Consider the following 24,191-nt stretch of genomic DNA (forward strand, 5'->3'; position numbering starts at 1 on the left):
AGAGCCGATCTCACCCACAGGCCAGTTTGAATCCCCAACATACCAGTGAGCTTCTCCAAGTTGCAACCCCCCCCCTTATAACCCTGAAGGAAGGAGAAGCAGGCGAGAGAGAGGGAGAGAGGGAGAGGGAGAGGGAGAGAGAGGGAGAGAGAGAGAGAGAGAGAGAGAGAGGGGGGGGGGAGGGGGGAGGATTGCTAGCCAGGGAGAGGCTCATCAGAACACCTACTTGTGATCTCCCTTTGTCTTCTCTTTGCCTTTGCTGGGAAGGGTGAGCAATACAGGAAGGAGGGAGCCCAGTGGAAAAAAACAAAGCAAAACATAAATGCGCATGAGAGATAAGGTAGGTGCTTCACAAGCCGATCATCAAATAAATGAAATGTTTTAAGAAGTGAAAATTTCAGCAGAATGCATAGTTCCCTGCCCCCCCAACAGTACCAAAGCTACAGGTGCTTGGCAAGATGCTAACAGTGCGATCCTAAACAGAGTTACATCCTTCTGTTGAAGTCAAAAGGCCTAGAAGGTTGTAACTCTGCTTAGGACTGCACTGCAAAAGACTCTTTCAGGAGCAAGAGCCATTGTGGCACCTGGATCTGGTAACCTGTAAATGCCTCCTCTTTGAAATTAAGGTTATCAGCCAACTGTTGGAGTTGACAGTGACTAGCAATGAATTCTGGAGCGGGTTTCTAACCGCAGTGGTGGCTTTTGCAGAAAGTTGGCTTTTGACCTTGACTTTTATTTAGTGTAAATTGCTGAGCCACTCCAGTTGCACTTCACGTGGTACACAAGTGCCCTTGGGCGCACTCCAATGTGACCAAGCATTAGAATCCACTCTGGGAAATGAGTCTCTGGGACCGATGGTACTGAGAGTGACAAAAGGTGCCCGAGCTCAAGTGAAATGACTGTACAGATCCCATGGAGGCTCTGTTAATAGGAGTGATGTGTTTCCAAGAAGGCCATAGACATCAGCTTGCACCTCTCACAAGCCACTTCCGTCTCACTTGAAATCGATTGTGTGTGCCTTAAGATTTACTACTCAGATCCCCCCCCCCAATCTGGTTAGGGTTGGCTCCTTTCTCTGTGCTTCCAACAACCCCTAAAGCTTCACTGCTCGAATTTCTGCCTCTCCCATAATTGTCAAAAGGCACAGGAAACCCACCTGATGGGAGGGGAGGGAGCAACAGCCATCCTGATTCTGGTCCTACCCCATTATACTGTGTTAGGCAACACATCACAGATTTGGGTGGTTGAGAGATGTCACCAACAATAACATTCACTGGCTTGTCTCTGTTCATCCACACCGAATTCCTGGTGTGTTGGTGGAAAGGGTTTGGATTTTCTTAAACAGCCACCACCCCTATTGCCAGTCTTCATCCTAAACTTTCAAGCTATTCAGGAATGTCATGAAGCTGTAGCATTTGATACCCAGGACTAGCAACTTAAGTTGGAAACTGAGCAGAAGAGAAGAGGGATGCTAAGCATCACAATACCTGAATGGCAAATGGAGGTGTTTCTTCTCTTTCCCCTTAGCCTTATCTCTAAAAGAACAAAGGTAAGATGAATCAGAAAACAACAATCAAGTTCTACTTGGCTGCAAAAGCAGAACTGCCACAGATGTACGGCTCTACATTTAAGCGGGACTCAAAAATCAGTTATGGCAAGTCTATTCTCCCCCTGCCCCAAATCATGCAGTTTCTCTACTGAAAAACCACAGCAAATGCACACACAGGTTGAAGGTAGAAAGAGTGGTTAGCCAACATAGCATTTTGAATGCTCTCTTGGCTAGAAGAGATTTTTCAAAAAATCAGGACTGCACACTTAAGTTACTAACCCCCCCCCCCAAACAATAAAAATAGCCTCAACAACAACACAGACGTCTATTAAGCCACATAAGACATGTAAATTAAGTGGGCTTTAAAAAAAATTGTCATTTTTGCTGCTTTGTATAATTTATTCTCTTATTACTCAAAGAGGGAGGGCAAAGATGATCGATAAGCACCAGGCATTACTTAAAAAAAATATTGAGCAAGTTAAATAATATATGATTACTTGGTTTAGGGGTGGTTTCCCCCCCCCCCCGTCGCATTGTGAGACTTGAATGCAATACCGTGTCCACCATCGCTAACAGTACATTCCTAACTCCCCCCTCTAACAACACACAGCTCAAAATATTGTTGGCATGTTCAGGGCAGATGGAAAGAGTTGGTCATGCTGGGACTGATACTAGCAAGCCTTCATGAACTCTGGCGAGGGGTCTGCAAATCCAACGGCTGTGGTTTTGGCGTGAGTCTTCCCATCCCTCACCTGGGTAGCATGAAGATGGGAACTGGGAAGAAGTGCCTTCTTGCCGCAGTTGCTTTGGGTTTCAGAACCACTCAGAGCTCCTTTGGAACTCAATGTCATGACAGAGACAAGATGCCAACCTTGGTCAAAGGTGAGCAGCCAGCTTCGCTGGCCACCAAGGCCAGCCCGAATTTGTGGACCCCTTGATTTTGTATATCACTTCTAAAAGCATGCAACCCTCCATGTCACACCATGCTCAGAACAACTGAGTGGGCCAGCACATACCTGGAGTCTTGATTCACATCACTGTTAAATGGTGAAATGGGAGGAACCAAGTCATTAGGGCCAAATGTGCAATTTCCATCAGCCTGCTCACTTGCTGGTCAACAGAATCCCCAGCCCCACAGGGATGAGAGACCGTAGCCCTCTACTCTGGATTAGTTGGCCCAGGGCCGGATTTAGGTTTGATGAGGCCCTAAGCTATTGAAGGTAATGGGGCCCTTTATATGTCCAGCTGTCCTTTGTCAACAATAAATTGTCGCTGTTTTTGTGTTGAATATATGCTATATGGTAATTTATGTACCTAATTGGTATCTAAAGCCATTTGCACATAACAAAATATGTATTTTATCAAATGAGCAAACCAGTAATATTTTAGGGAGCAGGCTTGCAGGCAGGGCCGATTACTTACATCATAGGAGCCTACACAACACAAAACACTGTTGCTGTATGTAGGTTTTATTTTATTTGTTTTTTATCTTATATTTTGGAAATGTACATCCAGTTTTTTTCCCTTTAAATTTTTTTGGGGCCCCCAAGAGAGTGGGGCCCTGAGCTATAGCTTGTTTAGCTTATACGTAAATCCGGCACTGAGTTGGCCTACAATAGCAACTAACATGCTAGGTCTTGGTGCTCACATATCGTACGTAAAATTGGAAGCCACATTCTCACCAGAAGCACATACTGGAAAAGGGAAGTTTCTCTAAACCCAGCCTGATCAAGGAACAGAGTAGGTCGAACTGCCTTACATAATCCCCACTGCCATAAGGAAAGATTGAGAAACATCAGCATTTGGTAGATTGGCCCCATTAGTGCCTTCAACCATCAGCACAATGATGAAGAAGAAGAGTTGGTTTTTATATGCTGACTTTCTCTACCACTTAAAGGAGAATGAAACCGGCTTATAAACACCTTCCCTTCCTCACCCCACAACAGACACCTGTGAGGTAGGTGGGGCTGAGAGAGTGTGACTAGCCCAAGGTCACCCAGCTGGCTTCATGTGTTGGAGTGGGGAAACAAATCCAGTTCACCAGATTAGCCTCGCCACTCATGTGGAGGAGTGGGGAATCAAACCCGGTTCTCCGGATCAGAGTCCACCGCTCCAAATCACCACTCTTAACCACTACACCATGCTGGGAGGAATTTCTCCTGACCCACTCTTTCCCCCTTCTTACAGTTACAAAACCTCAGATTCGTACAGAATTTGGTAGCCAATAAAGACCCACCAGATGTGAGAGGTGGGTAATCTCTCATATAAAGTAGTACTAAAGGTATATAGTTCTGAACTAGAAACCCTTACTACTAACTTTGTAGGGCATTGGCTTTATAAGGGCATTAGGCAGATTCATAGAAGATATGTTCATTAATGGCTACTTGCCATGATGGCTTAAGTGGAACCTACATGTGCAGAAGTAGGCTACCTCTGAATACCAGCTGTTGAAGAGGCAGAAGTGTTGGCCTCTTTACGCCCTTCTTTTGGGACTCCCGGGGTATCTAGTTGGCCACTTTGGGAAATAAGGTGTTGGGTCAGACGGATCTTTGGTTTCATCCAGCAGGGCTCTTTTCTTATGTCTGGCTGCAGCTTAATAGGTGGTCCAAGTAATGGATGCTGTACCTTGCATCTCTATGCTGGCTTCACAAATTCTAGAGCTAAGTCTTGGCATTCAGGTTCTGGAGCTAAGTTTGCATATGGGCACCCTGGGATAGGCTAGGGAGAAAGAGCATGAAAAAAATTGCTTTGAAGTTTTCTACTGAATTTTAATACCTGGCTATGGATCTGTAGCCGTCATGGGTCTTATTCTGGAGGCCTGACAGCTTGCTATGGTAGATAACAGAAGAGAAAAAAACACACACCCATGAAATATATGAAGGGAAATTCAGCTATGGTAATGAAAGCTTTCCGGCTGCAAAACACATTTAACTTTAGTCATGTATGTGCTCAAACAGGGCAGGAGAGGGTCATACACACCTCCATTTAGACTGGATTTGTGAATGGGATACCGCTGTTGCATTCATAGGCCTTTCTCTCTCACCTTTTTACAGAGGACCCTTAATATGTAAGGAATTGGCTCATCCCAAAAGAAAATTTTCCCCACTCCCAAGGAAGAGACTGAATATGTGAGGCTGCCTCCCAAATTGGGTACCCATTGAAATCACTGGGCTTAGATTGGAGTAACTCTTTTTAGGATTGCACTGTTAGTTTCTACCAAAAGGCTGTGTTTGATCTGTCCTGAATACTTATTGTAAACTAAACCCAGAGTACAACACCAGCCGTGTGAGCTCTCTTGCGCTCCTAGTGTGACAGAGACAATACAACTCAAGAGGGTGTTCTTTTCTATAGCTCTTAGGGAAGAAGGTTGTCTCTGCCTTGGCCATGTTGGGGGTTAGACCAAGGACCACATTACATGGGAGATGCTTGAACAGTCTTCCAGCATTGACTTTTCTGTGTGTGTTTAACTGAAAAGCAGTCTTGGACGATGCACTCACTTCATTCTTTCCCTTCCTGCAATTTTTCTACTCAAAATTGCCCTCCACCAAACTATTTTTCTACTCGTGGTATTAAACAAAAAAGGATGCAGTCCAGAGACATTTTCTCCTACACCGGGAGGGTGATTTTGACCAAACAGCAGGAAGAGAAAGGGTAAAACAATCCCCCCTCACACACACTTCTGTACCTCTGCCAGAACAGGATTATCTTCTGGGTTTTTTTTTTAAGTCAAAGGGACTGATTATGCATGATTTAAACACTTAAGACAACATCTGAACAGAATGCTTGTGGGCAAGAACTTACTAGCTTTTTTTGCAAACCATTTTCATTTATTTACTAGCTCCTTTGACCAAAGGTCTTGAGCTTAACCATGACAATAATACATGATACAACAGCAAATAATCAATTTACAATACCGAACATATACTTAAGATCAAAACACTGTAAAATATAATTACTAAGCATAGTTACTAAACATCATTAAAACTATAACAATCAATATATTCCCCTGAACACCTCATTGAACTGAGATCATTCAAATCACAAAGTTTGATCCAACATTCAGCTTGGCGAACTTACTAGCTTTGTACAAAAACTTACTAGCTTTGTATAAGAAATTACTAGCTTTGTACATGTGCAGTATCTCATAGGTAGCCCAATCCTGAAGGGGGGGGTACTTGCAATAGCTCTTGGGGACAGCACCGCACTGTTGCCTTTTGTGTGGCTTGCAGCGGCGCAGGGAATAAAAGAAAATACAAATCCCCCCAAGCCCCATGAAACTTTCCATAGAGTTCCATGGGGCTACGCCTGCCTTGCACTGGAGGCCTTGTGCCAGAAAACTGCTGCCAGCAAGGCTCACAGCTCCAGCCCCCGCTTCAGGATTGCACGGTTAAACGAGGCCACTGTGCATGAAATGCAATAATAGCATGCCAGCACAACTCCTGCATGATCTACAGGTCTCTGGGTGCATGCAAAGTCATGTTCTGTTCTTCTTGCTTGCCTGCTTCATTTTAAATTAAAGTCTAGCTTGGTTCCCATAAGGGGGCATTAGAGGTCAAATTCAGCACCACGGACAGTGCTCCCAAAAGGGAACAGAACACCACCAACTGCAGGCACACGAAGTAGTGCAATGCAAGGCAGGCGCAGCGCAATCGTGCAAGAGAAAAGGAAGCATTAATAATGCACCCAGGGCAGATTGTATTCAGCTACAGAGCTACATCCCACACATTAATTTTTAAGAGTAAACAGTGATCAGGTAACATTTCTCAGCGTTTACTTTCTTCCTGCCTGGGAAATACAAAGCAAGTTGGCCTGTCCAAGCCATGCCTTAAGCAATGAACAAGGGGCCGGAGGCTAGCAAGCATCACTCATGTGAGGCTTGGCATAAATATTTAAAGGATGTTGGCATCGGTGGCAGACTGGCTGTCCTGGCCCTATAAAAATGAAGAAACTATCTACTGGAAAAGGACTCCTGAGCAGGCTCATTCCGATGAATGGAAGCTTCCAGGAGTATTTCCTGGTCATGGACAGGCTAGCCTGATCTCATCAGCTCTCAGAAGCTAAACAGGGTCAGCCCTGGCTAGTACTTGGACCACCAAGGAAGACCAGGGGCATGGCACAGAGGCAGGCAAGGGCAAACCACCTCAGTTAGTCTCTTGTCTTCTAACAGTTAGAGCAGTTCCTCAGTGGAACAGGCTTCCTTGGGAGGTGGTAAACTCCTCTTAAACCTTCCCTGGAGGTTTTTAAGAAGAGGCTAGATGGCCATCTGTCAGCAATGCTGATTCTATGACCTTAAGCAGATGATGAGAGGGAGGGCACCTTGGCCACCTTGTGGGCATGGAGTAGGGGTCACTGGGTGTGTGTGGGGGAGGTAGTTGTGAATTTCCTGCACTGTGCAGGGGGTTGGACTAGATGACCCTGGTGGTCCCTTCCAACTCTATGATTCTATGATTTTATGATCCTACTGGGTTGCCATAAGTCGGCTGCGACTTGAGAGCACACAAAACTCTTTTTGCCATTGAAAGGACACTCAAGATGAGGTGGTGCAACAGAGGGCCACCATAAATCCTGGGTTCAAATCCCCACTCAGTCAGGAAGCTGACTGGGTGACCTTGGGCCAGTCTCTCTGTCTCTCTGTCACAGCTTACCCTACCTCACAGGGTTGTTGTGCAGATAAAATAGAAAGGGAAGAACTCCTTGGAAGAAAGATGGGATGAAAATGTGACAGAGACATATGTACACAGCAAATGTATTTGTCCCCAATGTAGTTATTGATGCTATCATTTTCTCCCAAAATGGCTATCAACATTGTTCTCCCCTCCTCCATTTTATTACTGCGACAACCCTGCAAGAAAGGCTAGGCTGAATGAGAGGGGCTGGTCCAAGGCCACCCAGCAAGCATCCATGGCTGAGTGGGGATTTGAACTTGAGTCTCCCAGATCCTCGTCTGATACTTTAATTACTATACCACACTGGATTTGTTGTTCACATTTTAGAATTTAAAGTCTAAGGTATCTTCACCTAATTAAAGTCCATAATGTAAATTGGCTCTATTCGGTGAAGACCTGCTTTAGTCATTGAAATTCTCTCCCTTCTCCTCCCAAGCGGGGTGGGGAGGACCTGCACATTGAAAAATATATATGCATTTGCAAAACATTTACGAATTTCTGTGACGGATGTGGATTAAACAGGGCATATTTCAGCATGTTTGGGTGTTTAACAAGTTCAGTCCTAAGGACAGTTACTCCAGTCTAAGGTCACTGATTCCAGTAACTCTGCATAGGATTGCACTGTTAACATTCTTGATCTCTGCTACATATTTTCATAGCATCGCACTATTTCCAGTCTCCCATTTTCCCGGCCCCTGGAAATAGTTATTAAACCTTTAATCTATTTTCATTATAGCTACAAGCACAACAAACATACCACCTTTCTGTAAGCGAAAGAATCCTACCCTAACTGCACCAAAATAAGGGACAGCTTGTCAAAAGCATAAACCTGAGCTGAAAAATTGGCAAGATTTAGAAATGTGAAAAATGACAGTATTTGGTGGGGAAATACCTTGCATCATCTAAGTATTTTTGTTTAAACCAGCAGTTGCCAACCCATGGATTCCAAAAGTCCCAACTTTGTGATAGGCTTGCTACATATCCATGGCGCTTTTGTGACCATATGGATATGCATTACTTCCCAAACTGTAAGATGGGCACCTCAACAAAAATTTATGGCTATTTGCACACTGGAATCAGGAGTGGCCACCTTATACCAGCTATTTCTGTAAGGATGGAAGGTGCTTTGCCGTGGAGGTGGAACACATTATAAATAATTGAGAAAAAGGTGTTAATTATCTTTCCTAAGATCCTTTCTATGCTTGTTCATGCTCCACAACACACTATATTTACCCTTCATAGTCTTCTCCATCTTCTCCCAAACTGGACCATTAGCATATGCAAACACAGAAATGCAGTTAAAACACATATCTCAAGAGGTTAAAGGCAGAATAACCTTGATCTCTGGAGCTCAATGACATGGTTGACTCTTCACCAATATGAAAGAATTGCCCTTAAGATGTCAGTTCAGGTGTGAACTTTGCTCTCCAGGGATTACTGGTGTTACATCCAGGGGGAAAGGGGAGTGAATGACTAGCCCCCACTCAGGTGAATTACATCAAAACCATGTTTCTATTTCAGTCCAAAGTGGGCAGCACCTTTGAAAATGCTCACCTTCCTGCCCAGATTGGGCTTTTCCCAAAAAGACTGTGGCAAAGTAGGATTGGAAAAGGGCTTTCACAGGACAGGGGTAGGAGAAGTGGAGAACAATGAGAGCATCATGTTGTGTGGATGCTCCTCCCAAATCAAAAACAAAAAAAGCACTCCAGTATGGATTTTGGATGCCAATGTGGAGACAACCTCGGTGTGGAAGCAGACCTGGATAGCACCCACCTGGTGACATCCTGGAATTAATCTGGCCACGCACAGGCAAACTCAGATCCACATTCAGGCATGCAAATTAACACGCAAACACTACAATCGCATCATCAGGGCTAACCTACACTTTTACAAGGATCACAACACACTCCTGTTAAGTACCACATTCTGCCTCTCGTCTAGGTATTTGTGGAGCCGCAGTTCCAGAAAACCTAACGCATTATACTTTATTCTGTCCTCTTTATACAGGGCCCAGATCTAAATTTCTCACAGCGTTTCTAAAGGGCCTAAATCTTTTTTCAGATCCAGAGAAGCTGCTCTTTCTCCTCTCAGACATCGATCCAGTTGTTTGCTATAAAGTGTCACTCTTTGCCTTAGCAGCCAAGACAATCCAAGCTAAAGCTGTATGTCATTAGGGTGTTTATTGCATTTAATTACTACCTTTTTTTATCAGACTATTAATAATGTTATTATTTATGACTGGGTTTTGTATGACAGATTGTGATGGCCTTTGGCCACAAACAATAAACTTTTATCGTATCATATTGTAAGTACCACATTCCTACCTGTTGCTTCCTCATTACAAATCACACCTTCCCCTTTCTCATTCCCACAGCTGGCTCCTTCTGCAGCTACTGAGCAGCGTCCAAGGATTCAAGACCTGGTCCTGCCACCAATCATCCAGTCTGGTATTCACAAGCAAAACCAATGATGCCAACAAGCAGATGGATGCCAACTGGCATCACAGGAGGAATTAGGATTCTTTGCTGCCTATGCTGCTTTGATAAAAATTTTTTGCAGAAAGCTAGTACAATGCGGCAGGAAATAACTAGGTAATAATAATAAAAAGTAATGAGATAGGGACACAATCATAGAATCATAGAGTTGGAAGGGACCACCAGGGCCATCAAGTCCAACCCCCTGCACAATGCAGGAATTTCACAACTACCTCCCCCACACACCCCCAGTGACCCCTACTCCATGCCCACAAGATGGCCAAGATGCCCTCCCTCTCAGGGACTTCTCAGGGACCTCCCTCTCAGGAGGGCATGTAGCCATCTAGCCTTTTGTAAGCAATGCTGATTCTATGACCTTCGGCAGTCTCTAATCAGCAGATTGTCAATAAATGGCATTGTCATTTGGTAACTGAAAATTTTGGTCTTGGCTCTGTGGATGTTCCGGTTGCTTTTGTCTGCTTATTTTAGTTCGTTCATTAGTTTATTGATACGGTCTGTTTGACCAGCCAGAAGTTATACATAAAATTATCTGACTTAATAAAACCACAAAACTAATATAAATTACAAAATTAGATAAAAGTCTAATGCTATTAAAATGGTGTCTGCTTATGAATTTTGAATTCTGGGACAATCAATTAGATCCTTCCTGAAATGCTGTACGTGCCCAGCCTGGAATCCTTGTCAGTCTGCCGTACTACCTGAGAACATAAATGGATGGACCGACCATGTTGATGAAACACAGAAATCCCCTTCATGGGCCAGCTGCTGATCTGCCCAGGCTCTGCTGTGCTATTTACCCATTATTTTCGTTCCAGGATTGGTTGGTTTTCCTCCCGGCGGGAGAGAAAATTAGCTGACTAATGAGACCTCTTCTCGAAAAATGTTGGAAACACAGACGGCAAATGATTCTTTAATGAAGTCTGCAGGAGCCACGAAACCTCCCTGGAATCCTTGGCTGATTGTCTCTCTGCTCTCTCCCTGGACAGAGTCACAAGTAACTGAGCTAGCAGAGCTGAATGCAGAAACGCGGAGGGAGAAAAATACTGCTGTGTTCCACTGTCCCAGATAAAATAATTACACTTAGCTTTTTATTGTATTCAGAGTGCTGCATGTACCTCTTCATGATCCTTACCAAATAGGTCACTATTATTAATTCTATACTGCAGGAGGGAACATTATTGCTTGCAGGCTGTAGGTTGTCTAAGGCCAGTTAGTCACTTTGTAGGTGGGGGGCAAGATTTGAACAGGGGACATCCTGGTTCACAGGTTAGTCCCAAACCACACCGAATTCTAAGACCCTATTCCTTCACCCAAAGCAGCCCGGAGTAAGGTTGCATCTGAGCAAGGAAGGCGGGACCCCATCGCTCTCCACCACAGGTGCTCAGATACACCTAGGGTTGCTAATCTCTAGGGACTAGCTGGAGATCTCCTGCTATTACAACTGATCTCCAGCCAAAAGAGATCAGTTCACCTGGAGAAAATGGCTGCTTTGGCAATTGGACTCTATGGCATTGAAGTCCCTCCCTTCCCCAAACTCTGCCCTCCTCAGGGTCCACCCCAAAAACCTCCCTCTGGTAGCAAAGAGGGACCTGGCAACCCTAGATACACCCCAGCAGAGTCTCATTCTCTCAACCACTGTGCTACAGCTGTTCTCGGAGTACTGGTGTCCCTTAAGCTGTGGTCTGGTCCAAAAGAGTTATTTTTGCTCATTACCTCTACAGTTGTCAGCTGGAGATTTTTGGGGCGGAGCCTAAGGGGGGAGGGGTTTGGGGAGGGACTTCAATGTCATAGAGTCCAGTGGCCAAAACGGCCATTTTCTCCAGGTGAACTGATCTCTATCATCTGGAGATCAGCTGTAATACCATGAGATTTCCAGCTACTACCTGGAGGTTGGCAACCCTGACTACCACCAATGGAGCGCCATTTCCTCCAGAAGTGCTTCTCATGCAAAGCTGAACGAGGCTCTGTGCATCTGCAGTGACCTTCAGGCACTCACCACCAACTGCTTTAGCACATGCCCAGTAGATCTTTAGCATTAACCCTTTCTGTCAGAGAAACTCTGTTTGAATGTTGTGAACTACTTGAGTAGTACTAGCGGAGCAAGCCTAAGTAGGCCTAATCACAACTAAGTCCCATGTTACTCAACAGAGCTTACTCCCAGGAAAGTAGTGTACCCAATCGAGTGTGTTGTTTGGTAAGTATCTTTACTGTCTGTGACAAGCCTCACGATTGCTTCTTGCGAATGCTGCATGTCTCCCATCCAAATCTAACCTCCTCCCGTGTTTCCAGAGTATATTTGTTTGAGGGAAGGGAGCAACTGAATTTTTAAGCTGCTGTCCTCTGAAGCTGGTGCTGTGGAGTGGAATGAGTGCAAGGAAAGTAAGATCAAACCACAGCACCTAATGAGAAATATGTTAATGACACCACCAGTGCGCATGCACTAACATAACATGCCAGGGAAGAGCTCTCGGAAAACAGGACATGCTATTTTTTTAAAAAAATTCAGCAGGAAAGCTCATAAATACCAAGCAGGTTCTGAGTCAAGCCAACATTGTGCACTTAGGAGCAGGAAAATTGCAATTCTTTAGATTGCAGCCACTTCACCGGAACCTCTAGAAATGCATTTATTTACTTCATAAAAAAGGGTGGGTGGGCAGAAAGAACAGTTATTGTCTCCATGTGTAAATGCTGGTGTATGGACAGTAAGACACCATAAGACACCATGGGGTGCACAGCCTGCCTTCTTCATATGCTGGTAAGATTTTGAAGGGTCAATAACATATTGTACAGCAATTTGGGCTCCCCCTTCTCTAGAATGTGTTTAGCCGAAGGAACAAAAACACTCTTGGCTTTTAAATCTGTGCTGGACTGGCCACCGCAGAGTAAATGAATGTAACAAACAGCAGGGAAAGGATCAGCAATATGTGATTGTCTCTTCCCAGCGTGCATGTGGGCTCTCAAGCAGTGATCCTTGAAGCGAAAACAGGCATGTGACACAGCCATGCCCTGATTCGTATCTGCCTTGAGTGTCTCCACCATGCTAATTACCCCCACAGCTAGGCATGCCGACACTTTCAGACATGCTGCCTACAGTGCGGTGAGAAGGCAGACACAACATGCCCAAAAATGCGCATGTGAACCACCTTCTGTCTTTCTCTTATATCTTTATCTCCATGTGGTACTCAACACACATGACTGCCTTCTCCTCCATTTTGACCCCACAACCATCTTGTGAGGTAGGGTAGGCTGAGAGAGAGAGGGAGTGATTGGCCCAGCTTCATCCAGTGGTTGAGTGGAGAATTGAACCCAGGGCTCCTAAGTCCTAGTCAACCTCCTTAACCATCACATCACTCTAACTTCCTCTTTGCTTACATGTGCAGTGCCCAAACCCACTGACATTTCTTCATTGTGTCTCAACAGTTGAACTACTTTTGGTTCTATAGGTTTTCAATTTTGGCCCCCAAACATGGTCGCCTACCTCCAGGTGGTAGCTGGCAATCTCCCACTATTACAACTGATCTCCAGGTGACAGAGATCAGTTCACCTGGAGAAAATGGCCACTTTGGAAGGTGGACTGTAATGGCATTACACCCCATAGAAGTCCTTCCCCTACCCAAACCATGCCTATCTCAGGCTCTACCCTCAAAATCTCCAGGTATTTCCCAACCCAAAGCTGGCCACCCTACCCTCAAGGATATGGCTTTCAACAGCATGAAAGCCCCATTAATTGTAATGTGGATGTTCTCCCATTCTATTAGAAGAACTTCCTGGAGGATTCTGCTATATTGGACCCATTAGCGGAAGACATTGCCTGTGGAAGTGGTAAAATCTTCTTCATTGGCAGTTTCTGAAAGAAATCTGCACTGGCATCTGTCAGAGATGCATTCCAGAGAGGACCCCAGTCTTGGGATAGGGGCTAGAATTGAGGGGCTCCATCTGAGTCCCTTCCAGACTGAAGTCTAATTTTGTCATAAGGATGCGTATCAAAGGCTCTGAGGTGGGGTGATGACTCTCTAGCCCCAGTCCTTAACTCTATAATTGTGAAAGTACCTAGCCTTCATCTCCTGACTAATCAGCCAAGAAGGTTTTTTGTTAACCACTGAGGATTATTTGGGTACCACAGCACCACTGGTGTGGTTTTTATACCCCACTTTTCTCTACCTTTAAGGAGTCTCAAACTGGCTTACAATCACCTTCCCTTCCTCCCCCCACAACAGACACCCTGTGAGGTAGGTGAGGCTGAGAGAGTGACTAGCCCAAGGTCACCCAGCTGGCTTCATGTGTAGGAGTGGGGAATCAAACCCGGTTCACCAAATTAGAGTCTGCCACTCATGTGGAGGAGTGGGGAATCAAACCTGGTTCTCCAGATAGAACCCACTGCTCCTAACCACTACTCCATGCTGGCTCTCAGTGTAGGGCACATGCTTTGTATGTAGAAGGTCTCATGTATAATTCCTCCACACCTTCTCCCCCCACCCCCCAACATGGTGCAGCGGTGTAGCGGTGAGAATCCTAGACTAGCACTGAGGGAGCCTGAGTTCAAATCTCCACTCTGACATGAAGCTCTCTTGGTGCTCTTGGGCCACTCTTTCACTCACTCAGCCCAACCCACCTCAGAGGGTTGGCATGAAGAGAAAATCAAAGGGTGGAGGGAGAAGAGACCATGCATGCCATCCTGAGCTTCTTCAAGAAAGGGCAGGGTAAAACTCAGGGGTGGACTGGCCCTTTAACTGGCAGGGAAATTTCCCAGTGGGCCACTGCCCTGGAGAACCACGGGCAGCCAGGAGCAGGCATAACCAAGCTCCAGCAACTCTGCTAGAACCTCAGGGGCCACATGGCTTCATCAGCAATAGTAACTGGTGTCAGTTCACCAACTGTCTTTTCTCACACTGCTGCCTATTTTCAGGGGGGAGAAATGGGTAAGCTAACACTATCAGCACATTCCTCAAAGGCCTCCGCCGGCGCAGGAGCCCACACCGGCGTGAGTGACCCCAGTGTCGGCGTGCAGGCCCAGATGTTGATCCCCAGCTGCCGCCGCGGCAGCACTGGGCCCGGACGCCACCGCAGCCTCCTGCCGGCCTCTGGCCGCCGGCACAGGCCACAGCGGTGAGCTGGTAGGCGTTCTCGAACACCCTGGGAGGCGTTCCTGGGGTGTTCTGGCACTGGCTGGGGGCGGGGTTGATGTTAGTCGGCCTCCCGAGCCAAAACGGCTCGAGAACACCTTTTTTTTGGGGGGGGGGAGATACGCCAGCTTTTTGATGGCGTGTCTCCTGTGCAACCCTATGAGGGTTGCACGGGTTTTTTGCACTGGGCAGAGGTTTCAGCACCGCCGAAACCTCCTTAGGAGGCAACGCCTCTAGTTTGCCTCCTAAGCCCAGCGCAGGCATTCCTTTCAGGAATGCGCTGTAAGTGTTGGCACTGCGGAGCTCAGTGGCCCTGCAACGCTGCCTTCTAGCACCACAGGGGCCACTTGGCTTGGCTGGCTCCAGTTTCACTTCCCAGTCTGCTCCTGATAAAAAATATAATACAGATCAGGGCCAGAAGCCTTGAAGGGTCTCTCCAGATGTTCCAATGATATTCAGTAAGTGTTAGGATTGCCAACCACCTGGTGGGGGGGGGGGGAAGGCTCTGCCCCTTTAACAGAGACTTAATGTGATGTTATTTGCCAGGTGAGAAGGGAAGGTGGCATGGTATAGCCCGTCAGATCTAGGAAGCTAAGCAGGGTCGGTACATGGGAGGGAGACCACCAAGGAAGGCTCTGCAGAGGAAGGCAATGGCAAAGCACCTCTGCTTTTCACTTGCCTGGAAAGCCCCTTGCTGGGGTTGCCAGAAGTCAGCTGTGACTTGATAGCAATTTACACTCTCACACACATATTTACCAGGTGATGTTACTCACCTTTGTGCCATGAAAAGCTTTACATGCCCATTTCCACACATTAAGCCTCTGTTAAAGGGGCAAGGCATTTTTTCCCTCCAGGTTGCTGGCAATCCAAAGGTAACTTCAGATATTGTCATATGGCTTTCTTTATTAGCTGTTTTAACCTGCTGTTTAACTGATACTATATTTTCTGCTGTTATATTACATTTTATATAGTGTTCTATGATTGGTATTTTATGGTGCACAAGGCATGCAGCCACTTTAGACATCTTTGTACAGAGAGATCAGCTGACGACTGTTTCAAATTACTGAATAAATATACTGGTGGAAAAGGTGGGGAGCACAATTATCATCACCCCACCAGGAGGAAGAAAAAAGTAGGGCTCCCCTTCTCCCCCTCATGCTCTCGAAAGCACGTTGTCAACAAACAATATAAAAAGAAGTGCAGAGGTGGGAGATAACTTTACAGAGGCCCTTTTCATTGCCATGGTAACAGCTACATCCAGGAGTGCAGCCCGATTGTTCAGGAGCACAATAGGATTCTCAGCCTTGGTCTTCCTGACGTCTCTCTGGTTGCTGACAGCCAGCCAGGAGGAAATCCTTCATTCTGCTGTGAACAGTTGTGGTGGGAAGGCAACCAAGACTGGGCAGGACCAGGAACTGCAGAAAGGTCTCACAAGCATGGGGCACAATCTCAGACACGAGTGTGTAGTTATTTCTGGAGCACCTTCCAATGGTTGTTTGAGTCTGGACTGGGGCAGGGGGAGAAGGCCGGGGCTTACAGCCAGAGTACTTGCTTGGCTCGCAGAAGGTCCCGGCTGCTTCAGCCACCGGCATTTCTCGTTGAAGGAGCTCAGATCACAGTTGTTGGAATAGGACCTTTCTCCACCTGAAACTTGGAGAGCCACTGCCAGTCACAGCAGAAAATATGGGTGCTGGAGGACTCAACTACCCAACACTTTTTCCATCCATGAGTCTGCCCTGGTCCTGTCAGAAAGACATGCTAGAAGCTCCTGGTTGAAACAGGCCATGGGTCACATTCCAATCCTCATCAGCCAGGGGCTGCTTGCTCCATGACCACTGCCTGAAAAGTTCTGTTGCCATGAGATGGACTATTACAGCACCGTTCCCCTCCAAGCTATTCCATCATTGCAGGAGTCCATCAACGGAGTCCATCACCCACACGCTTGAACACCACACCAAACCACACCACACTACATACTCTTTGCAGGGGTTTACACAAATCCTTTCTGGACAGAGAAATCTCACTGTGCAATGAGAGACCCCTGTAATCATTCCACCTTCTCATAAACCTATGTGCTGACAGACAGAAGCTGTACTAATGGTTTCCCCCCCCCCCATGGCTGCATCTCTTCATTTATTGTGTGAGTCTGCACTTGTGAAAACACACACAACCAAGAATAACTCCAGGGATTCCTCACTTGGTAAGATTTCTCTGCAAAAACAGAAGGTGTAAAATTTCAACTGGCTCCAGCACAGCAATCCACACTGCAGGCCCAGGCAGGCAGGGCTGGGCTGCATACCTCGCGTTGAGGGAGCCTTGGCTGATGGTGTCTCCCTCGCCCAGAAGTTCATCATCGCTGTGGTAATACATCTCATCTTCTTCCTGCCTGTGAGAGTGAGTGGCAAAACAAAGAAGGTAACTCTTGGAGGTTTTCAATGGGCTGCTCATGAACCTGACAAGGGCAGGCAGCAGTAAGAGGAGCAAGACTCGTGGTAGGCCTAAATGCTAAGGCAGCCCAGCAAACTTGTCTCTGAGAAGAAGAAGAAGAAGAAGAAGAAGAAGAAGAAGAAGAAGAAGAAGAAGAAGAATCTACCACTTAAGGGAGAATCAAACCAGCTTACAATCACCTTCCCTTCCCCACCTTCCCTTCCCCTCCCCACAACAGACACCCTGTGAAGTAGGTGGGGCTGAGAGAGTGTGACTTGCCCAAGGTCACCCAGCTGGCTTTGTGTGTAGGAGCAGGGAAACAAATCCAGTTCACCAGATTAGCCTCCGCCGCTCATGTGGAGGAGTGGAGAATCAAACCCGGTTCTCCAGATCAGAGTCCACCACTCCAAACCACTGCTCTTAACCACTACACCACACTGGCTCTCTTGGGTAGGAGATCTGGATTACCCATCATTCAGGAAACGGGATGTTGAATGCTCCCAGCCTATCTTGTGTGTGAACGGGGCTCTTTAATTTGCAATCACTAAAAATCCAACCTCTCTATTCTCTACTTCTTGCCCGGACCTGGATGGTCCAGGCTAGCCCAATCTTGTCAGAACTCAGAAGTTAAACAGGGTTGGCCCTGGTTGGTACTCAGATGAGAGACTACCAAGGAAGTCCAGGGTTGCTGCACAGAAGCGGGCAATGGCAAGCCACCTCTGAACAACTCTGGCTTTGAAAACTCTATAGGGTTGCCATAAGTTGGCTATTACTTAATGGCACTTTCCACCATTCTTTACTTTATATTTCTCAAGAGCCCTTTGCATGGCATTTTGGCTAGCCCATTTCAGAATTATGAAATAAGCCCAAGTTTATTTGTATTTATTTTAGGCATTTATACACCATGCTCTCAGCCAGACAATTCAGTTCGCAAGGCAGCCCACCTAAAAAACCCCATACAGCTATAATTAAAATCAGAACATCTAGTATGAAAGTGGATTGCTCCCATGGCAATCATGGAAACAGCAAAACCCACGCACCCACATTCAAGGATTCCCAGGTCTTCAGAAAAAAAGTGACTTTGTAAATCAACCAAATGGAAAAGACTCCCCTGCCACAACACCCTTATAAGGACTGAGCAAATCCAGAAAATCAACCCTCTGATACCTTAGAGCAGGGGTGTCAAACATATCGCCCCCTTGAGAGCTTTTATCTGGCCCATGAGCCAGCCGAGGCAGCCACCCTTTCCCAATCCCAATTTGGACTGGTGAGGCATGGCCCGGCCTGACCAAGTGACATTTATGTCATATCTGGCCCTCGTAACAAATGAGTTCGACACCCCTGCCTTAGAGTCTTGGAAGGGGAGATCAAGGTGTGTATAGGGGGGATTTCCTAACTGTTTCCCTTCCTCTCCCCACACACAGTTCCTCATGGACCATCAGCTTATCTCAAATATTTACCGCATGGAGAAGGGGTCATGATCTAATTGTTTCTGCACATTTCGGAATTGCCATTTGGCACACACAATGGATGGGAGAGGGCCAATAGGGTGAGCTGAGAAGCAGAGATGTGTTAACCCAATAGATAGAATGTCCAAATTATTGTGCAAAAGCCAAGCCAGTTTGCATGTATTTTTTTCTTGTGCATGCAACAAAATGGCTAAAGGTGTGTACAGTCATAACCCTGAAAGGCTGTGATGGTCTCTTTCCAGTTCATGTAGGCATTGTCAGTATGTTCAATGAAACACTCAGGAGAGAAGTGTATGTTACAAAGCAAACATGGATCTCCCTTTCCCTGGTTTCTCTCCAAACATTCCTGGACATTTCTCCCATTTTCTGACCAGTTTTAGCTATTTTTTGCCCAGCCAGGAGCTAGACTGGAAGTTAGTCTAGCTGTGGGGAAGGGGGGAACAGCCATTGGTGGAAGGGGAACATTTGCAGGTGAGAAGGCTTCAATAATCCCTCCTCCGGTATGCTGATTCACTCCCTCAAATCCCTCTCCCTGGTATTTCTCCCAACTCTGCAAACAGAAAAGGAATATGCCCTCCAAGGACATTTTTGCACATCAACTGGCCACTAGAGGGCATCATATACAAAAGTAGCTCATACTGACTTTATCAGCGGCAACTGTCAGTGCTGCTCATACCTCCAGTGCCGGTTTTTGGAGCAAGAGACACAATTGTGCTTAATAGGGTTGTACCAAAAACAAAGAAATAAATCAGCAAATTTCGGGTTTGGGTTTATAGGGCCTGTTTTTTTCTGGGAAATCTCAAATAAGCTGAATATCCATACAGGTAAATATGGGCATTTGGCTTATTTTCGGGTTTCCTGAAAAAATTCGCCCGTGTGTGTGTGTGTGTGTGTGTCATTTTTCGAAGTAGAGCCCCCAAATTCGCAGGGTAGCTTGAAGGGACTCTCCTTGCATGACCCCCAAAGTTTGGTGAAGACTGAGGCAGGGGGTCTGATTTTATAGGGTCTGGAAGAGGTCGCCCCCTCCTCCATAGAGAAATATTGTGAATTTTGCAATGTTTCTCTATGGAGGGGGACGACCCATTTCGGACCCCATAAAATAGGACCCCCTGACCCAATCTTAACCAAACTTTGGGGTTTGTGCAAAGAGAGTCCCTTCAAGCTACGCTGTGAATTTGGGGGCTCTACCTAAAAAAATGCCCCCAGGACCAAAAAAAGCCGAATAATTATTTGGCTTTTCCCGTAATTGCCTATTCAGCTTTAGCTTTCTTCCCAGGTTTGTGCATTCGGTAAACCTGAACAGGAAATTTACCGAAATGGCTAATTTCGGGTTTATTTTCTGTTTGTGTTTATAAATATGCACAAGCCTAGTGCTTAATGATAATACAACAGTAATAGTAAAATAACCCCAGATCCTGGGTCCTCTGGCCTCAAAAGAATGTTTTGGATTGGTTCATCACCCAAGATTCTGCATACATCAGATGCATATGGTAGCTGTGCAAGAAGGGATGCCTCCTGAGTCTGCCTGCCTGGCTACCATCCCGTGCTGCTGCCACCCTCCCCTCCCCCACTACTTAGCAGCCAAAGTAGATAATGCTCCCTCTCACTCCCCAGTAGGGCATCCTGAACTCTTGCATCTCTCAAGAGTTTGAAAAGTCCTGTTGTACATGCTTCTTGGTGCATTGCAGCTGAAGATATCTGGGGAAAAATTAGGGAAGGAATGGGGGGTGGCACAGCTGCTAGATGGAGCGGTGGCAAGGGTGAGGCAGTGGCAGAGGCTGCCACCTGTTAAAATCCACCACCTAGACCACCTGGCTCACTTTACTTCATTGCAGAGCTGGTTGTGCCACTCCTATTTAATGAATTGTCTCTATGTAAACTCCACAGCTGCCCACGGTTTGAGTGCAGGAAATATGACGTGGTCATCTTCCGGAAGATACGCAGATCAGTACATGATTGGGAGAACTTGGAATTCTACACATGCAGCCAAGAGTTCCATGATGGCCGAAAATTGGGACATAAATGTAATAATATTTAACTGGACAATGTGAAACATACAACCACCATTTCAAACAATGCCATTTTACATGGGTTAAGATTGTCATCACACTCCACCATATATATATGTACTGGTTGACAATAAAGCTTTTAAACATCTTTCCAAGCATCGCTTTGTCACCAGTTTTGTTTTTTATGGGGAAAGTATGAAGAAATAATAAAGTAATGAAGCTTATAACTTTCTCCAAGAGTCTCTGTGTAGCCAAACCAAGAACAGAGCCAGAATCTGAACTGGAACGCCCCCCCCCCCCCGACTGTTCCTGGACCCCCACCTCCTCCTATACAATGTGGGGATCAAGAGCAATAAAACAGTAGCCTTGAAATCCTCCACAGGGGACATGGGGGCCTGATCAAACTGGTACATGATTCCCATTTAAGCCCAGTGTGGTGCTCCTGGCTAGCAGCAGGAATTGTAACATATCGATTGAGGAACTTGATCTATGCCTCCAATTAAGACACTTTGGGCCAGTTTCATACAGCAAATTGGCTCTCTACTGCAGCTTTGCCAGGTCTCTAGGAGGGTCATCACTCCGTGATCCACAGTCAGGAAGAGTGTGATTTGTTTCGTACTTGCATTGCAGTCCAACTATACAGAGAAACATTCCAACAAAGAACAATTACCTGCAGAAAGGGCAGGCCAGCAAGTCAGGTAGCCCAAGAACACACAAAAAGAGGTTCCTCTTTGACTCTCTGGAAGCGAATACAAGATGGCCCCTCTCTCGGCAAAAACAAGGGGGACCGAGAACCCAGTGCAGAAAGGAAATAATTACAAGCTCACTGATCGCATTAAAGTTGTAATTGTAGTTACTCTGGCAGTTCCTGAAGTAGAATCTGGTATTTACTCCAGGACACAAGAATAAATATCTCAGAGCTATGATTCAAAACCCACCCTGTGCCTTTTTCTGACTAACAGGGCTGATGTGATTGAGACAGAGTCCAACGCTTATGGCCCATGTGGTCCACGATCCACTCTATTTGGCACAGTCAGACTTCATCCGGAATACTGTTCTGTATCCCACCACTCCACTAAGCAAAGTTTGAAGCCTTCCTCCAGCCTAAGTAGGCTTCTTCTGATTTACGGAAGGAAGCTCTTGGTTGCTAAGGCAGAAGAATAAAACAGAAGTCCAGTGGGCACCTTCAAGACTAACACCATTTATTCCAGCACGAGCTTTGGTGAGTCAGAGCTCACTTCATCAGATGAAATAAAAAGAGAAGAATAATTTCCCTCATATTTGTCTGGAATGTTCAAAGGTAGGGTATCACCCTTTGTGTCCAGTTCTGGGCAACCCACTTTAATAAAGTAGGTGAATGAGAATGGGTTCACAGAAAAACAACAGTCTAGTGACACCTGAAAAAGTAACAAAATGTATTCCAGCATAAACTTCTCATGAGTCAGAGCTCACGCCAATCGATCTGAAAAAGTGAGCTCATGAAATCCTATGCTTTTAGAACATTTTTATAAATTTGGGAAGTCTTTAAGGTGCCACTGGGCCTGCTTTATTTTGCTGCATCGAACAAAAACAATTCCTCTGAGGAAGAGCTGAACAAACTGAGGATGTTTAGTTTGGAGAGGGGAACACTGAGAGAAGTCGCAATTGCACTCTTCAAATACCTGCAGGGCTGTCAAACGGAAGAGGGCAAAGGCTTGTTCTCCGCTGCAAGACTTGGGCTGAAGTTTCAGGAGGTTACTTCACACACAAATATTGGGAACTCTTCCTAATGTCAAGAGCAGTTTGACAATGGAACCAATTACCTGGGGGAGGTGAACTGGCTCCCTCTCACCAGACATTTTCACGCAGAGGCTGGACAGCCATCTGTCAGCGATGCTCAAACTTTGGATTTCAGGCATTGTACAAAGGGTTGGACTGGACTTCCTGTAAGGCCCTTTCCGACTCTAGGATTTCTGGCAAACAGGCAATTTAGAAAGTACCACACCTAACAATTTGACTTCCACATATGAAAACAACCACCTAAGTGTGCAAGATATCTACCACCTTCAGAACTGTGTGGAGTCAAACAAGACTTATGAGGGTCCTAAAATTAACTTAAAGCCCCCTTCCCTGGGTTCTTCACCAGAATATTAATGACCCCCCTCACTTTACCCCTCTGGAGGAATTCAGGAGAGGGGGAGTGATTGCTGCTTATGGTTGGTTGCTAGGTAACTTCAATACAGTATGTGGTCCTCAACCCTCTCTATGTCAGGTGTTGGTTGTGAATTTACTATGCAGTTTGCCTAACGGCAACAGGTCGTTGTCTCCCTATCTCTTTGCCCTTCCTGGTAGAATGCGTACCCTGGGCTTTGCCTATGGAAGTGCAGAGACCCCTATGCTTCCAAATGATTGTGTAATGCCCCCACCACAAAGGACTAATGCCCAGCAGGACTGTAGCACTTCCCTCTATAGATGGGTCAGTCCTGAAAAGGTATCTTGCCAACACACAAGTTCTGACATAATTCAGAGCAATTCTACCCTGCGGCATGAGCAAAACTGTGAACTTATTTCCTTCCTGTGTTTTTAGTCAACCCTTTCTAGATCTGCCCTGACCTGGATGGTCCTCGCTAGCCCGATCTCATCAGATCTTGGAAGCTAAGCAAAGTTGGCCCTGGTTAGTACTTGGATGGGAGACCACCGAGGAAGTCCAGGGTTGCTATGCAGAGGCAGGCAACGGCAAACCACCTCTCTTAATCTCTTCTCTGGAAACCCCTTGAGAGATTGCCATAAGTTGGCTGTGATTTGATGGCACTTTATACCTTCTGGGTCTGCACTCAAAAGCAGAGGGAGAACAGGTGAGCCAGTTGGCCATTTTCTGGAAAAACACCCTGCTTTAGGAACATGGTTACAATGCCGCAAGTAGAAAAAGTGTGTGACGGAAGATGCAAAAGCCCTTCTGAACAGTTACCTCCGGAGAGCCCTCTCCGCAGCACTGGTCTTGCTGGGAGACTGCCGGCGACTGGAAAGCAGACCGTCTGTCTCGTAGGGGTCACCCTCCAAACGTGCATTTGGACTCTCCAAGAATTCCTCATCATTCCAAGCACCCACGGTGCCGTCCATGGCCTGGTATCTAATCTCGATGGAGATGCTGGTCTGAAAAATAAACAAAACCCCGAGCACATTTATTAACGTTTATTGCCTATCACACCTTAAGGGGCAACAGAGCTTCAGATAACAGCCATGGAACCCCTGCCATTAACTCATTTCATCCTCCTGATCTCTAGCGGACAAATATCCAACTTCCAGGCCATCCTACAGTTTCCCTTGAAGATTAGAAGATACTTGAGGACAAACCAGATATGAGACACTGGGAGATCTACAGTCACATCATGCTGAGGAATCTGCAAACAGATTCCTTGAGCTTTTCCAAAGTGCTAATAGACGTTATGTGAGGGCTTGATTCAGATTAGGACT

General features: G+C 46.1%; 1 protein-coding gene across 2 annotated transcripts in view; it reads right to left on the reverse strand.

Annotated features, from left to right (window-relative positions):
* OTOF (otoferlin) overlaps positions 1 to 24,191 on the reverse strand; it is a 181,659-nt gene that overhangs the window by 81,735 nt on the left and 75,733 nt on the right. Inside the window, exons 5-7 of one of the 2 annotated variants that reach the window (XM_056852336.1) lie at positions 23,686 to 23,870; positions 1,488 to 1,535; positions 227 to 259 (exon numbers count right to left, since the gene is read on the reverse strand). In XM_056852336.1, the coding sequence (XP_056708314.1) occupies positions 227 to 259; positions 1,488 to 1,535; positions 23,686 to 23,870 (266 nt within the window). The remainder of the gene's footprint in view (positions 1 to 226; positions 260 to 1,487; positions 1,536 to 23,685; positions 23,871 to 24,191) is intronic. The other variant, XM_056852335.1, reaches the window with a different exon arrangement.

The sequence above is a fragment of the Euleptes europaea genome, chromosome 7 (genome assembly GCF_029931775.1).
Source record: "Euleptes europaea isolate rEulEur1 chromosome 7, rEulEur1.hap1, whole genome shotgun sequence".
In the NCBI taxonomy this organism is placed as follows: domain Eukaryota; kingdom Metazoa; phylum Chordata; class Lepidosauria; order Squamata; family Sphaerodactylidae; genus Euleptes; species Euleptes europaea.